Here is a 15,915-nt window from a genome sequence, read left to right on the forward strand (position 1 = left end):
CCAAGTGATTACAACGGTCTTTTAATCAGTGTTGTTCCCACGCCGTTCTGCTTGTCACAGACAGGCCGCTAGCCCTGCTAAAGTGTGCTCACCTTTTTTCTCTGATAACTCAAGATCCAGACATTCAGGAGGATTTTAGTGGGAGCTGAATTATCCGCAGAGGTTTCTTTCAACCAGTAAAAACACTGAATAAAGCAGTTTCACAGTAAAAAAATGTCCTGTTTTTCCTGCACTGTGTGGCTCATTGCGGAGGCCTGCTAACTACTGTGGCCAATGCAAAAATGCTAATGGCTTTACCTAGAGCCAGTGTTTGGTTTATCCATTCTGGATAGAAACATGGTGGTGCAACATAGCAGACTCCATGGACAAGGACCAGGACCCCAGGACAACAGCTCAGCCTTGAAGCCAATTTTCCCTGTGGCTACTCATGGTACTGCAGCAGGAAAAATCCCCTGCTGCCCAAAACATAGACCACCATATGTAAAAGGGACGTCTCTAAAACTGTTGACAGCACACGTTGAACTGCAAACAAGGTCGATTATGACTCTTTAACTTATGAATTTGTGATCCATTGAGGTTTTATGTTTGAAAAATGGTCACTATCTTGGCTACGTAGTGTAATGTAAGTTATACATGTGTTCTTTGCACAAAGCACCACTATACTGTTGATAAGCCAACACTATGTTTATTGGGTTAATTTAGCAGTCTGTAATGTTTTGGTACCACGAACGATAAGGCAAATGCTAATGCTAGTTTGCTAACTAGCTAATTTGCAGTAGTCATTTCCGGTAAGTGCACAACGGCTGTGTTTGGTTTGAGACAACACTACCCTGTCGAAATTCACGCACTACACCAATAAGTACATAGTGCATTATACTACATGGAAGTGTACTCACTGAAGTAGGCCTATGTGATTTAAGACATACTATAGGTATTATTATATGTCGAGGACCTGCTCTCTGTGTAGATATAAATGGCTCATTCCAGGCTAATGAAAACCTGATGTTTTATTTTCACATTATACACAAAGGAATACTTACTTATTGTTTTATATTTCATCTCCGTCAAAACACTGCACTACATTGGAGCTTTAATTTAAAAAATGACTTCTTCTTTATTTATTTTTTTATTCCGCTGAAAGTATGATTTTAAGACTAAACAATGTTATTTTAGCTGCTTAGCTTTGTAGAGTAATTACAGGACATTTGTATTAAATTCGAAAAAGTCCATTAAGAATATACATTTTTTGTAGGCTATAGTTTAACAAAACTGGTTGAATGTTTCCAAAACTCAATGTTTTAACACGTTCTAAAGTTTTGTGTTTAATAGAGGCTTCTCTGGATGCCCTCGTGTCTCGCAGCTGTACACCTGTAACCAAAAACAGAAACTGGAACAGAGTAGCAGACCCCCTCCTTGCTTTGTTTTCTGGGCGGATCTTCGGTGCTCGTCTCCACTCCTACCCACAGTTGAGTACTTTAGCAGGCAGTATTCTTCAGGCTGCGCACGTGGAGAGAATAGTACCACAGCTGCAGTTCCACGCGCGCTCCTAACCCGCTTTATGACTACTTTTACCCAGTTGTGTCTCGAGCCCAATGCTGTCAGCGGCGGCGCGTTTCATGCTTTTTTCAGAGCCCTCGCGCGGAAGAAGAAACATTTTTGTAAACCTAAAGACTTTCCGAGAATGAGCCCCGCATAACTCCGGGTGCTCTTGTTATCTACCCCCTCCTTTCTCTGTCTTTTTCCCCTGTCCCGCGCTCTCAAAGTTGAGTCATTGTACATAAGTATGGTAGATAAAGGCCCCTTGTTGACTTCTGCCATTATTTTTTACCTGTCCATTGGGGCAGCAATTTTTCAAGTCCTCGAGGAGCCCAATTGGAAGCTGGCTGCACAGCAGTATAGTGCCTTGAAGAATAAAATACTTGAGGAGTATCCCTGTCTGACGCAAGATGATTTGGACAAAATATTAAAGGTATGGACATGAGCTTAAACTGAACATTGTTTCTATTGAATCTGTGAAACACACACTGTAAACTATGTAAACTGCTGCAGGCTAATATCAGTGCAAAGTGAATCACCTAAAACATGTTAAAATATGGTAATCCTGCAGTTTTGTCCGACTTGTAAAGGGTGACACATGAGGGCTTAATGAGCCTCAGCTGGTATGTAAGCTTTCTCCAAACACTAACAAAACTCTTGAAGAATGAGATGTTGTCAGTGCATGGTTCCTCTTTATTGGTCAGCACACCCACACTTGCTTTAGGAGCCTGAAGGCCTAATCTTTGAATTATCACAACACATGTTATATCAATAATCAACAATCATTAAAGTTCCCTGAATTGTCACAAATTCCCCATAAAGCCTCATTAAAGGTATCTTTGGTGGGGTCCTTCTGTCCTTGCCTAATGATTAGAATTATTTGATTACCTAGTTGAGATAAGTTGCAGTTGTAAACCAGGACCGACAGTATGTCTGGAGTAGTGATTACTGTATGATACTGGGTGTGAAGGGCCAATCTTTAACCTTGGCCCTCAGAAGCTTGTAGTACATGGTGTTCCATTGCAGATTTCTTGTCAAAATGGCAATTCCATAACCAGTAGTAAAGCTGGTGCCACTGACCCCTGAGGTTTTACCGTCAGCACTGAATGAACACATAGTAAGTCAACATGCCTGTGATTTCACAGGTGTTTGCCCCATGACATGTTGTTTGTTCACTTTCTTGATATGTGTAGCCTTTATGACCTTGACTCTTTCCATTTGTCTCAGATGTCTTAGTATGACAAGAAGATATGATCTTAATGTGTCAAGGGAAAGAAGAAGAGTGCAGAGTGCATGTGTTTGCAGTGTAAACAGCAGTGTGTATGCTGCATACCATCTCAGTGGGATCCTTTTCTGCACTAGTAACACTGCAGCCTACAAATTATGTTTGTATACAACTAATGTGACACAGCAAATTTGTCATGAGGGGAATGTAATGCTGAGCAGTTGTGTTTTTATTAACATTATTGTGGAATGTTGCAAAATAATGCAAAATGTTGCTACTGAATATTTTAGCAAAATGTTAACTTAAAACGCAGTTGTTTATTTCTGTTGTTTTTTTGCAATAGTCTTGCAATGCAGCAATTTATTCATAGTGACTGCAGCATTGCTTTTTTGATAACCTTTTTTTTTTTATTAACATTTAACAAAAATCACAATCTTACCCTTACATTAATCAAAGTGCATTTGTTGCCTAAACCTAAAACAAGAGTCTGGACAAGTACCTTAAGTTCTCTTAAGTTCTAGTGTCAAGCTCTTGGACTTAGTATGCACACCTTCCTCCCCAGCCACCTTCTTTGGAAGCCTGCACAGTACATGAATGCAGTGTTTGGTTACCTTAAATGAACATTGTCTCTGAATGCAATCTAGTCATTTCCAGGAGACAGGGTTGAACACTGACTGTGGTTTGTTTCTGTCAAGACAGGGATATCAAACATTTTTGCAATGCCTTTTTTGTGTCTTTTTGCACTTGCAAGAATGACCAGAAACATGTCTCAACCTGTCCCCTTTTTGGGCCCACATCAGTATTAGTGAGATTTATTATCCCACCATCCCCCCTTCTGCTTCCTTCTGCTGCTCCTTTCTGTGTTTAAGGGGAGTGAAAGGGATATGCCCATGACCCCCCCATTCGTGGCATCTCTAACAGCCAAATCCCCACACTGGCCAAATCTACTTCTAAATGTAGTAAGGAATATCATGGTTGAGAGATTTTGGAAGTTTTCCTTTGGCAGTTGCTACTGTGGAACAGCTGAAAGAGCTGTGATTTGGTTGAGCTCTTAGCGGCCACTCAAGTGAAACAGAAACATTTCCTGCTCCTGTGTGCTCTCTGAGAGACAAAGACCACATCATGTCATCTGTGGGGGTTCAAGGCACTTTCAAAATCATTGACTTCTTTCCCCAGTTGAACAGTCTGCTGGGCTCACCTCTTATCATTCTACACTTGTAGTTTACAAGGATTTTTCCTCTGTTGGTGTTTGCCAACACACCTGCTTCAAAGGTTTTGGAGTCAGTAAAACGGATAAACATATGGTATATCACCCTGGAGTTGCCTCAATCAACTTTACTTGTGTAAGGAGAAGATGTTCTATAAGGTTTCCATGGTGGAAACTTTGCTCAGCTTGTTAACAATTAAAATATATAAGCAGGCTTAACAAGAGAAGGCGACACTCTTGTAAAAGTTAGTGTTCTCTGTTTTATTAACAAGGAGTTTACTATTAACTATAGGGCCCTTGAAGTGGTCACAGTTTACAGATTGGATTTTATGGTCCATCAATAACGGCTCTTGAGAAGCTGTTAAAACTTCAGTGGGGTGGGGGGGCTGCACATTATCTCTACTGCAAATAAGAAGTGAAAACTCAGAGTCCTGGTTGTAGCATGAAGTTGAAGTAGCATGCTTTGTCTTTCAGCATTGCCCAGAAGCACTGTGGATATAGGGAGGTAGAGAATGCATTCTAAAGTTTACAGCATAGCACATATTCTTGTCTACATCGTACTAAAACGCATGCATGTACAGTATATCTCAATCATAAAAGTGCCGTGTGTTTTCATAGCTCCTTCACAAACTGCCAAGTGTCCCATAATTCCTCAGTTTTGGGCTTTGGTACTTACAACATTACAGCCCCAAACTTACCATGAGCAACTTATACTCATTTAGAAAGAAGGAACTGCTCCAAATGATTTCATTTGTCTTGGAAGAATAGTTGCATAGATTAAGCTATAGATAACAATGATTTTTTTTCCTTAAAAGTCAGGTTTATCTCAAAGAAAAACACCTTTAAATCACACATGAAACTTGTCATTGGCTATGTGTTCAAATATTAACATTTAAATGGTAATTTAATGCTTAAAAAGTAGGGCTTCTAACTATTGATTGTTGGTGTAAGAAATGTGAAAAAATACTGTTTTCAATTTTTTAAGCCTTTTTTGCTCAACCGACCGTGGAAAACCCAAATAAATTCAGTTGAATACTGTTGTGTAAAACAAGCAAATCCTCCCATTTGACAAGCTAGAACCAGGCTGAAAATTGACCGACTCGATTAATCCATGATCAAAATAGTAGATACATATTCTGTCGATGGACCAATTGATGCAAGCTCTAATATTGAGCACAAGTAATTTTAAACAAGAAAAACATTGAATACCATTAATAATCAGTCCATCTATATTCCTCTGTGCCATATAAATAAAAAAAAGTTGAACTCGTACATAGAATGACATATGATCGGACCTGGTGAAGGCATGAATTCTACAAATACCTCATACGGTGTGTCAGTGAGAAGAGGGTGTATGGTGGGGTCCATGTCATTGGTTCGACAGCCCATTAGTCCGACTGTCCGTGGTGCTGAATGGCTCGCGGCGGGCATATGGTGCGTCGCGACCGGCTTGAGGCGGAGCAGGCTCACGGCTTATGTGTTTGTCACTTTCTTTTTCATTTTAACCCACACCATGATCTTTTCCTGATCCTAACCAAGTGGTTTTTGTGCCTAAACTTAACCAGACCTTAACCACAGGGCATCATGATGATTTCGGAACGGACTTTGGAACAATGAGTTTAATATGGTCGGAACAATGGGATGTCGAACCAATGGGCTGTCGAACCAATGGGCAGTTCCCGTATGGTGGTAGGAAAATACTGGGATCAAAGTCGGTAAGGAAAACCATGTGTTCTGGTTTTCTGCTGAAGGAAAAATGTAGTTTTTTTCAATGATATTTGGAAATTTGGTTTTGCCTTCTTTTTTTCAGAATATTTGGGGCAAGGGTTTACCCTAATGAGTCAGCCTGCAACCTGTGATGCGAACTTGATTTTCTTTTTTTTTTTTTTCCTTGGGGCAGCTTTGGTTTGCACTTTGTTGACTTACCATACCATACCATACCAACTTTATTTATAAAGCACTTTAAAAAAAACCAGTGGACCAAAGTGCTGTACACAATTAAACATAAAGTGTACAATAGGCATAAGACATAAAATATACATAAAACAAAGCAAAATAAAAACAATAAAGATAAAAACAAAGTGCAATAAAATAACACAATATAAAACCATCAGACTTGATAGAGAAGGTTATTTGACTTCACTTTCTGCGTGACACTCTTGTTGCATTAGAGTTAAAAGAAGATTGCAAACACTGCTCAACACACTGTCACATGTGTACAGGGAAACATGGCCTCTCGTTAGAATGAAGAAGCGCTCTGTCTTCAGGGATCGCTGACTTTGTCATGTGTCCAGGGTGCTTTCTCGGGCCACCGGCTTAAAAATAACAAAGTCTTTATTCCCTTTTTGAAATATAAGGGGAAAAACAACATTTACACTGAAATCATATAAGATAGCTATGTGTTTAAATGTTAATAGATTAGGTGTAAGCAATTAATTGACAAGACTGGAATGTCTTTATTTCCTTGTAAGCCTAATTTGATTAATTTCAGCCCCAGACAGCTAACTGTGCTGTGTATTGTCAGTACAATGTGAGATTGTCACCATTTACGTCAGCATACCAAGTGCACCCAATCTCCACTGTTCTGGAGGTCAACCCAGTTTAGCAATGAGTCTGCTGTCAGCCCAACAGAGAAATGAAAGAATGAATAAAAATACCATATGCTGCGTTAATGAGGTACTGTTTTCAATCTCATGCAGTATTAACAGGCTAATTTAAAGCAGCGACTCACAAATCTGTTAATGGTATAATATGCTCTGCTTAACAGATGGAAGAATCTTTTCACTGTCTGGGAATTTTACAGCTTCACCCTTTATGTCTTTATCAAATCCAGAAAAAGCTGTAAAATGGTCATAACTTGTTTGTACTTTGTCTTAATCAGCAACAGTTTCTTTTAAATGTGAATTTGTGAAGATATGATTGGTTCGTACGTTGGAATATATCACGCAAACCGCAACCCGCACGTTTTCACACCACCTGTCTCTTGCCTTCCACACACTCCATGGTGGATCTTTGATTGGTGCTTCGATTTAAAATCAAAACTTAAAGACATGGAAGAGGGTGACTTCATTGTTTGTAAGTCTATCGAGTCTGCCCACAAGCAGCTGTTGGGTTCATGTGCTTGATGTGGAAAAATCCTTAGGAGCTGGACTGGTATGCAGGGCCGCCAGCTGTTCCGATAACAGTTGGAGTTTGTCGTTGTGGTTTTTACTGTTCCTTGCTTATCAGACTGTGACAGTGGCATGTGCATGCAGTCTGGCAATATTTACAGTTCCCCAAAAGTAGTGGAATCCTCCAGAGTGTGTAGTCATATCGTAAAACATTGTGATGTTCAATATGAATTAAGTCAGCATAATGTATTTCATATCAAGTTTTTGTTCACAACTTTGTGTAGTTCTTTTATTGTGGATGTATGCCTTTAAAAAAGAGCAAAGATTGTTTATAGCTCAACAGTTGATTTCTGTTTCAGCATAACAATATCCCAAAATATATATGCTCAATGAGTATATATTATTGATGTAAATAGAGCTGGTTTTAGATTGGGGATAAAAAAAGACGCAGAGGTCATGCAGAAACTTAAGACTCCTCATGGTCCCACCCTACATTCTGTCTCTCTAAGGCCACAGACACACATGCGTGAAATTAACATTTGTGAATATTCGCCCTCCCATTTACTTCCATTCAGTGTGAGGGAAGGGGGTAATAAAGCATTTGCTTCTGGTGTCAAAGCAAATTAGCATCTTCGCATCAAATGGTTGGAGTTCAGTTTCAGTAAACGTTGACCGGCAAAGTTGCAGCCGCAACTGATAGCAAAGAAGTATGTGTGGTTGGCTGGCAGTGAGTCAGAAGATGGGTATGGAACAAAAGAAAATGGAAAAGTAGCAATAACAACATATGTCGTGTTATTTATTAGCAAGCAAGCTAACAAATAATACCATTGTTTAACTCAAATGGACTACACATCCAGAAACTGATTTCCATGTGTGTCCCATTCAGCACTGCACACATTCAGCATGAATACTGCTTCAGCAGACGATGGTCACATACCTGCATTCTGTCAGTGTGACTGCGCCCATATGCTGTTTTTTGCAACTTGCAGTCGGTGGCATCAAACTTTCAGCACAGATTGTGTTTTGCAAGCATTGCTTTGCTTAATCAGTTACCAAAAATGCTGCCAATTATTTTTCCAATAATTAACTAATCGTTTCAGTTCTATTCATATTTAAAAAAAAAAAAAAAAAAAAGTTGCTCAGTGGGAGTTTAATGGAGACGACGTGTGTTTGTTGTATTTTACAACTGGACATCCAAGACAGTGATGAGACAGCTGTAAGTGCTGTCGTAGGGCTAGAAAGGTGTTAACTTTTGTAAAAACAAGGATCTCTTGCTTCAGCATTCTTGTGTTTCAGTAACACAGTGTACCAGTGCACTGACTGTGAGTCAGTTTTACTTTAATCATAATGAGCCGAGCATCTTTGTGTCTGTGGTTTTATTTAACTTACCACAATTTATAACTGCAAATATTATTTACCTAGATTTCTGGATTATTTTGATGTTTTCCACTTTTTCCAGACCTAACTTTGACATTTACAGAAGAAACACTGTTGTAGAAAAACATCTTCTACAAATGGTGTTTCCTAAAGTCAATTAGCTCTTCTTAAACACTCTATTTCATCCAGTTCATGTTGGTAGCCTGATATCCAGTTGTCTCATGGCCAGGCCTAGGGGAGCCAGTTTAACAACTTCTCCTGAGCTGGTTTAGGCTCAGTAAGACACAAAGTGTCTTATCTCGTTCTCCTCCAGTGTTGTGCATTTTGACTTGTTCTCAGGGTTATTTGTGACCAGGAGTTGACCAGTAGCTGACCTTTAACCTTTTAAGGACCATGTGCATTGCAAAGCCTGTTTGTCACGTTTGAGCATCTTTTCACTGGGCACTTTAGTATTACTTGTCCTTGTCCATATGCCTTTTGTAGAATGGTTCAATGGTAGTGATACAGGATATTCAGAGTTTTGTATTATCAGTGAATGTGTTAACCTCTAACTTCTGCCTTTTTTAAAGTTAAATTCCTCGCTCTTTATTTAAGTGACATTTATTGAGGGCATGGTGCTCCCTCCCATGATTTGGCTTGCACTCTGCCCTCATTATATTTCCGCAAATCAGCATTTTGCACTTCTCCGGCAAACTGGTAACATGTGCAAATCACCCTCTTCATGCTGGTATAAGGTGCAGAGCTGAGCACACACACAGACCACAGCCATGACTCACAACCATAACATTTGTCACTTTTTCTATGTTACATAGCAAACAAACCTCATACTGTTACAGTCCTAGCTAGTGGGGTAACATTTCATGTTAGCTGCAACAGAGGAATGAATGGGTGGTTGTTTGGGGGATTTACACAGTGTCTGTCTTTTGAAATCTGCTTTGATGTTATGAAACTCGTCTCATCACTTTCCATTCATACAAGCCACAGTGCTGGAAACCTACAGTGCATGTGACACCCTTTATGCTTTGTCTGTGGGCAGATTTTAAGAGACAGCACACATGTTTATCAAGAACCCTGCTTTTGGTTTGATACAGTCTGCTGTGGTGTCGCTCTTTGTTTCAGCAGTGTTTTTACTATTTGTGCAAAAGGGACACATGGGAACACTTTGGTGTTACAAAAATACATTGCACATATTACCATTGTCTTTCCTTTGTATATTAGATATAATCTCTATATACGTATATCTGCAAATGTATATAGAATTTGGAGACAATGGGGCAAGATCATGGTATCACAAGTCTTCAGTTTGTAGTCTGAGTAGTACTGATGAATCAAATTTGAGCAGCAGGTAAACAGTCCCTGTGGAGAGGCAGAATGCATTAGCCGAAAAGCAATTTTGGAACCTATTTAGCTTTATACTAGCTTCTTTTGAATTTATTTGCAGATGTTCATAGAGAAGCCGAAATGCACCCACTGAAGAGGAAGTCTTGGCCCAGATATCTGCTTGTTATACCAGATCTTAAGAAATATTGTCCATTGCCTCCAGAGCCTTTACTGTTGTCAGACCACTAGCTTAGCCATTGGGTTCAGAGATTGTATTAGACATAGCCAGTAAAGTTGTGCATAAATGAATACCAAAATCCAGAAATGAGTTAGCATTTTAACACTCATGGTCCCCTCCCCTCAGAGTTATTGGGTTTTTGGTTAGATGCCTGAAATAAGTACTGTGCTTAACGCAAGCTTAAGAGACTTTCAGGTTTTGTTCAACTGTATAAATGACGTCAGTAAATAACCCACTCGAGAATTTTGAAGCCTTAACGTGTCTTAAAGACAGTTGCCAACAAGAGGCCAAATGACACTATGGAGTGTCATCACGCCGAATATGACTTTACAGCCATGTTGTTTGTAGCAATGTTGAAGTCACACAACCCTGCTGGCTTTTCACTTCTGGCTATTTCATTTATACTTCAAAAATCCTAAAAGAAGAGTTCATTTGTGAAGATTATTTTGCTGAACAAAATGTGTAAGTATCATCTTTGACACAGAGCTTATTTTCTGCATTTCTAAAAATTCAATGGAAAAATCCTGTTGGCTTTTATTTGAGGGAACCAGGTGATTCTAACTTCTGTGTTAGTCTACAAAAAAAAACGTCATCCCTTCAGCCTTCTATTCTACACAGTTAAAGGGGAAATAGATTTACATTTTTGTAGGTAGACTGTTAAATCTACGCAACTGTAGTGTTAAGTGGTTCATTATGTCAATAGGGATGTGCAGTTGTGGGGTATCAAAGATTCCTGTAGTCAGCTTAAGCCAAAGATGATCTTACAAACATGATCAATGACAAGGTCACTCCATGCATATGGATGTAACCAGTACGTACAGATGCTGTTGACTCAGGAGGACTGTAAAATGGGACAGTTGTCCACTGGAGTGAGGTTTTTCCTCTTTAATTTCTAGTCATGGTTCGAACACAAACTTGGTCATCACTGCTGTCATCCTGAAGCCCAATAGGCGAACTGTGTTGTTTCAGCAGACAAAAGAATGGCCTCCCCTTGTGCTAGTAATTACAGAGCAGAACTGTCACAGACCTGTTATTATTTAAGAACCAAGCATCTTCCAGTGCTTAAGGGCTTATGTGAATTTTGCCAACCCCTGCACATTTTCCCCCTTCAAGCACATTCAGAGAAAGAAAAACTTTGGTGTGGGGTGAATGCATTGTCCCACCACACATGGCCTGGTGTTTCCGAAAGCCCAAAAGGGCAATTCAGTTTCTGTTGTGGCTGTTCAAGCACACATTTGGTTGGGAATGATTGATTAAGGGCTTTCTGCCTCTTTTGAATGTCATCACTAAAACTGCCTTGCAAAATTGAGCTCATGTATCCCATGCTCTAGGCAGTTAGAGACAAATATTGCCTGTGGATTATTTGCAAAATGATGAGTTTTTCATCTATATATCAGTATTTTTCAATAATGTTATATTCGGTGTGTCTTTGATCTTGAAAACAAATAACATAGGAAAGAGCAACCACTGAAGAACCTTGTTGTGAGCTTTAATCCATGCCTCATCATAGGATTATGAAATGGCTGTTTAGGCCTTCCTGTTTTCCTACCAATATAAGCAGTGGTTAGAACTATAAACACCCTAGGGCGACGGTGATTCTCCAGAGTGCCTCAGTGCTGCTTCAGCTCATCAGTACCTCAGGAAGGATGTGGTGGAAGAAATTGAGCTTACACAGGACAAACTTCCTGTCTTCCTTTAGCTCAGCCAGATCGGACTGTTTTCTAACTGCCAATTGGTAGCATCCATTCATTTAACGCCCATTAATTTCTCTAAATTAAATTCAAACCTTCACTCAGTTGTGTTTCTTCCTTGTCCTAGGTGGTGTCTGATGCTGCAGGCCAGGGGGTCACTATAACTGGCAGCAAACCCTTCAACAACTGGAACTGGCCAAATGCTGTTATCTTTGCCGCCACTGTTATCACCACTATCGGTAAGTACTTCTGAAGGTTTAGCAACATGTTACTCTTGGAAAATACATGCGCTGAGCTGTCAGGCAGGCTTTTAGAGCTCTTACTTTGTTTCAAAGGGACAAACTTGTTTGCAGACAAGTGTGTATAAATCACAAACAGGAAACAGATGAGATGGACTCTGATCAAGACAACCTGTATCGGTGGCTTTGTTTTTGTAATTTCCTTCTCCTCCTGTAAAGCTATACTAAAGAGATGTAAATAGTTGTACATGGTTGACACATCCTAACCCTAACCACTTTGTTTTACTTTTACTTTTTAAAGGATATGGGAACATTGCCCCTAAAACGTCAGCAGGCCGTGTATTTTGCATCTTCTACGGGCTCTTTGGTGTGCCTCTGTGTCTTACCTGGATCAGTGAGCTAGGAAAGTTCTTTGGTGGCAGAGCCAAGCACCTGGGCCAGTATCTAACCAAGAAAGGATTTTCACTGGTGAGTTGATATGAGCTTTTTTCCCACCTCTGAGAAATAACTTGCACCTTTTTGTGGTATTAGAAAACTTTTTTTTTCTTTTCCAGAGAAAGGCTCAGTTTACCTGCACAGCCATATTTCTGCTCTGGGGTGTGCTGGTCCATTTAGTCCTTCCACCTTTTGTATTTATGTCCCAAGAGGGTTGGACGTATATTGAAGGCTTATACTTCTCATTTGTTACCTTGACCACAATTGGTTTTGGGGACTTGGTAGCAGGTAAGCTAAGAAATAAATTACTTTGATTGAACCAATCGAATTAAAGCAGGCCAGAACTCTGGATCCAAGCGACCGTTGACTATTTTGTTTGTCCTTGCAGGTGTGGAACCAGATAAAGAATACCCAACTCTGTACCGTTACTTTGTGGAAGTGTGGATTTATCTGGGGCTGGCCTGGCTTTCTTTGTTTTTCAACTGGAAAGTGCGGATGGTGATCGAGGCCCACAAGGCACTGAAGAAACGCCGCAAGCTGCGCAAGCTATCTCTTGATGAGCTCCGGCACTACAAAGAGTCTCACAAGGCTGCCCTCAGTTTGCCACCCACTCCTAATGACGTCAACATCTTCAGCTTCCTGTCCAAGAAGCAGGAAGGCTACAATGACTTGATTAAGCAGATTGGCACCAAAAAAGATGGCAGAAGGAACGGCGTTAGTGCCAACACCATCAATAAATCCAAAGATATTGCTCGTTCCCAGAGTTGCAATGACGCTCCTATGTTTAATGGTCACACCATCCTTAGTCTGGACCGTTCACCACGCCAGAAGAGACGCTATAGCTTCAGTGATCGCGTCACTGTTGCTTTTTCAAAGTCCAAGAACTACCTCCTGGGCTCAGACAATGGTTTGCTGCTAACAGAGGACCAAGTAGAGGGTGATCTAGAACTTGACCAAGGCCAAATGTATGAGAACCAGCTTGACAAAGACGTTGACCTGGAGAACGTAGGTGTGGGAGATTGTGGAGCAGGTGGTCGAAGGGCATGGGACTCGAAGGAGTACCATCCCCTAACGTTCCAAAATGCAAACATTACTTTTATAGATGAGGAGAACTTTCTCAGCAATAACTTGGAGGAGGAAGAAGAAGATGATGATGATGATGATGATTCAAAAGCAAAGCTTTCCATTACTACATGTGATGAAAACATTGAAACAAACTCCAAGGAGGAGCAGAGTTCTGAATCTGAAGGGTCTGTGTTCACTAGTGACGGTTCAGAACACAGCCACTCCTACGAGAAACTTGTAGAGGAGTATGCAAAGGAAGAAAACACAGAATCTTGAACTATGTGAAGTCAACACATCTTCCTGGTCCTCTGTTGTTGACGATGTTGGCATTGAAGTATATGTATTATAATGTGAATTGTTTAAAAGAATATCAGATGTCCTGTTGCACTTATGGGGGTCTGATATTGAAAGACTGCAAAGCCGAGATCAAATTTCAAATGAATGTTCCTTTTATAGCTGAGAAAAGAAAATCCACATCTAATGACTGTTGAAGGTGGAGCTGCCTATGAACTCTTGAACAACATGGATTACAGAGCATGACATGTAACCCCATGAGTATTTAACATCTACTCTATTTATGTCTTTTTATACGGTTTGAAAAACTATACCCCACACATTTTTTGTAATGTCCAAACCAAGAACTATTCACTATTAGTGCTTTTTCTTTAAATTAAGAAACTATGTGGAAGTGTACTTGATTCCACATAGTTTGTTCATTCACCATATTGGTGCTTTTATAATATTTATTAAAATGAAGGGCATAGTAGCTTTTAATCAATGGCTACATGGGTTTATATGTCTCCTATTGCACAGTTCCACCAAACGAGGACAGTTCAAAGTCCATTTCAGTGCAGACTGTCTTTGTAGAACCTGAGCCAAACGTTTGTCCTTAAAGAAAATGAAGGGGGTTAAGGGCCAAATCTCGTTCTTTTTTTCCTTTGGTATTTCACTTGTTTCTTTTGTGAAGTCCTTGGTAACTTGTTTTGTCTGAGATTTCTGTGTGTTTTGACTGTATGCAATAGAATTGTGACTGCACTAGAGGTTATCAGTGATTCATAGCAAAATCCGGGGGTCTAGAATCAGCTGAAAGTATAGTTGGAAAGGAAAATCATTAATTTTAAGAACAGAGAAGCATTTATGGCAAATCTGCATCTCCTGCCAGAGGGACACTGTAAGCTAAGATTTGTTTGACTATTTTAAACACTTCTGTTCCAAACTTTGACTGCTGTAAAAAAAAAACATGTGCTTTGGAAATGATCCTTCCATTGTGACACACTAGACGCCTCTCAGAATAACCTCAAATTGGTTTAGTGAGCACATACTTTATTGTTGTTTTGCTGCTGACAGCATGTCAAGTGTCAATCTGTGGCTTCTGGGCAGTCTACCATGGCAGTGCATAATGGGAACTCTTACAGCAACGATATTCTCACTTTTTGTCTCTTTAGCACCCTTTCACTTCATTGTATTTGTCATGTAAATATTGTCTGGAAGCCCATCAGTAGCCACAAATGCAGCTCTGCTCAGGACATGGCCTTGGTGCTCATGTTTGCCTATGGGGGCTTGCACTAGCATGAAAGACTGAAGCACCGCTCATGACAGGCATCCAAGGTTAACTTGCAACAGATCGATACTCTCTTGACGTATGTTTCAGCCATGAGACACCAAGTCGCCAGTCTGTGTGCTCTCAATTACTGTATAGGATTCCTCCCTTGTTTCATGTGAACACAAAACTCAATAGACCATTATATGTCCATTGCTTTTCAGTCTCACTTTTGAAAGGGCCCTCAGTTACCCTGCTCGCCCGCTGCCTTTTGCACACGTTAACTTGCACACAAAAACTTGAAACAGTGTTACTTTGAATAGTAAGATGGCAGTGTCACAAAGGGCTCCTTCAGTTTTGAACTCCTCATTCAAGCCAGTTGAACAGTAACCTGTAAATATAGTCCAATGTCTGTAGGGTTTTTCTTTTGTGAACAGACCACACCTGGACTCCTTAATTCTGCCTTACAGATGACTGCTGTGAAGTGACAATGCCTTAAATCCACTGCAAAGCAGGGGATGTACAGTACAACCTAACATCTATTGAATGTACTTAAAATGGTTCACTGAAAGATTACATTTTTGTTTTTTTTTTCCCCCATCTATTGTTTTGTCACAGAGCCACCACTGAAGTCTTACGTGAACATTCCTCTTTCTCTGTTTTTGCAGGTTTTCCTTGATATGTTGGTTTAGCATTGTTATACAGCCATGGTACTTGTCTGGACTGAATTTCAAGTTTGTCTTTAGATTATTAACTAAATATAACAGGTTAGGTTGGTGTAACCCATTGTCCGTAGCTTTTCTCTTAATGTTGCTCCATTGTGTAAAACTCCAGTAGAGTTGTGTTTTTGGTCGTCTTTTTTTATAGTTAAATTATTCATGTTTGTAAAAGTTTGCATGTGACTTTCAAAGGAAACAATATATTTCATGTAA

General features: G+C 39.9%; 1 protein-coding gene across 1 annotated transcript; it reads left to right on the forward strand.

The window, feature by feature from the left end:
- The first annotated feature begins 1,456 nt into the window (after positions 1-1,456).
- Positions 1,457-15,915, forward strand: kcnk5a (potassium channel, subfamily K, member 5a). Its single transcript, XM_049597157.1, has 5 exons — positions 1,457-1,969; positions 11,832-11,943; positions 12,245-12,411; positions 12,498-12,666; positions 12,767-15,915. The coding sequence occupies exons 1-5, from the start codon at positions 1,784-1,786 to the stop codon at positions 13,717-13,719; spliced, it is 1,587 nt and encodes a 528-aa protein (XP_049453114.1). The 5' UTR covers positions 1,457-1,783; the 3' UTR covers positions 13,720-15,915.

This window comes from Epinephelus fuscoguttatus, linkage group LG14, assembly GCF_011397635.1.
Source record: "Epinephelus fuscoguttatus linkage group LG14, E.fuscoguttatus.final_Chr_v1".
NCBI lineage: Eukaryota > Metazoa > Chordata > Actinopteri > Perciformes > Serranidae > Epinephelus > Epinephelus fuscoguttatus.

Bases quoted from the DNA above. Each gene is read 5' to 3' on its own strand.
- kcnk5a (XM_049597157.1), top strand. From the start codon at position 1,784: ATGGTAGATAAAGGCCCCTTGTTGACTTCTGCCATTATTTTTTACCTG. The intron at 12,412-12,497 runs GTGAGTTGATAT...TTTCTTTTCCAG, and splicing joins CCAAGAAAGGATTTTCACTG to AGAAAGGCTCAGTTTACCTG. The intron at 12,667-12,766 runs GTAAGCTAAGAA...TTGTCCTTGCAG, and splicing joins TTTTGGGGACTTGGTAGCAG to GTGTGGAACCAGATAAAGAA.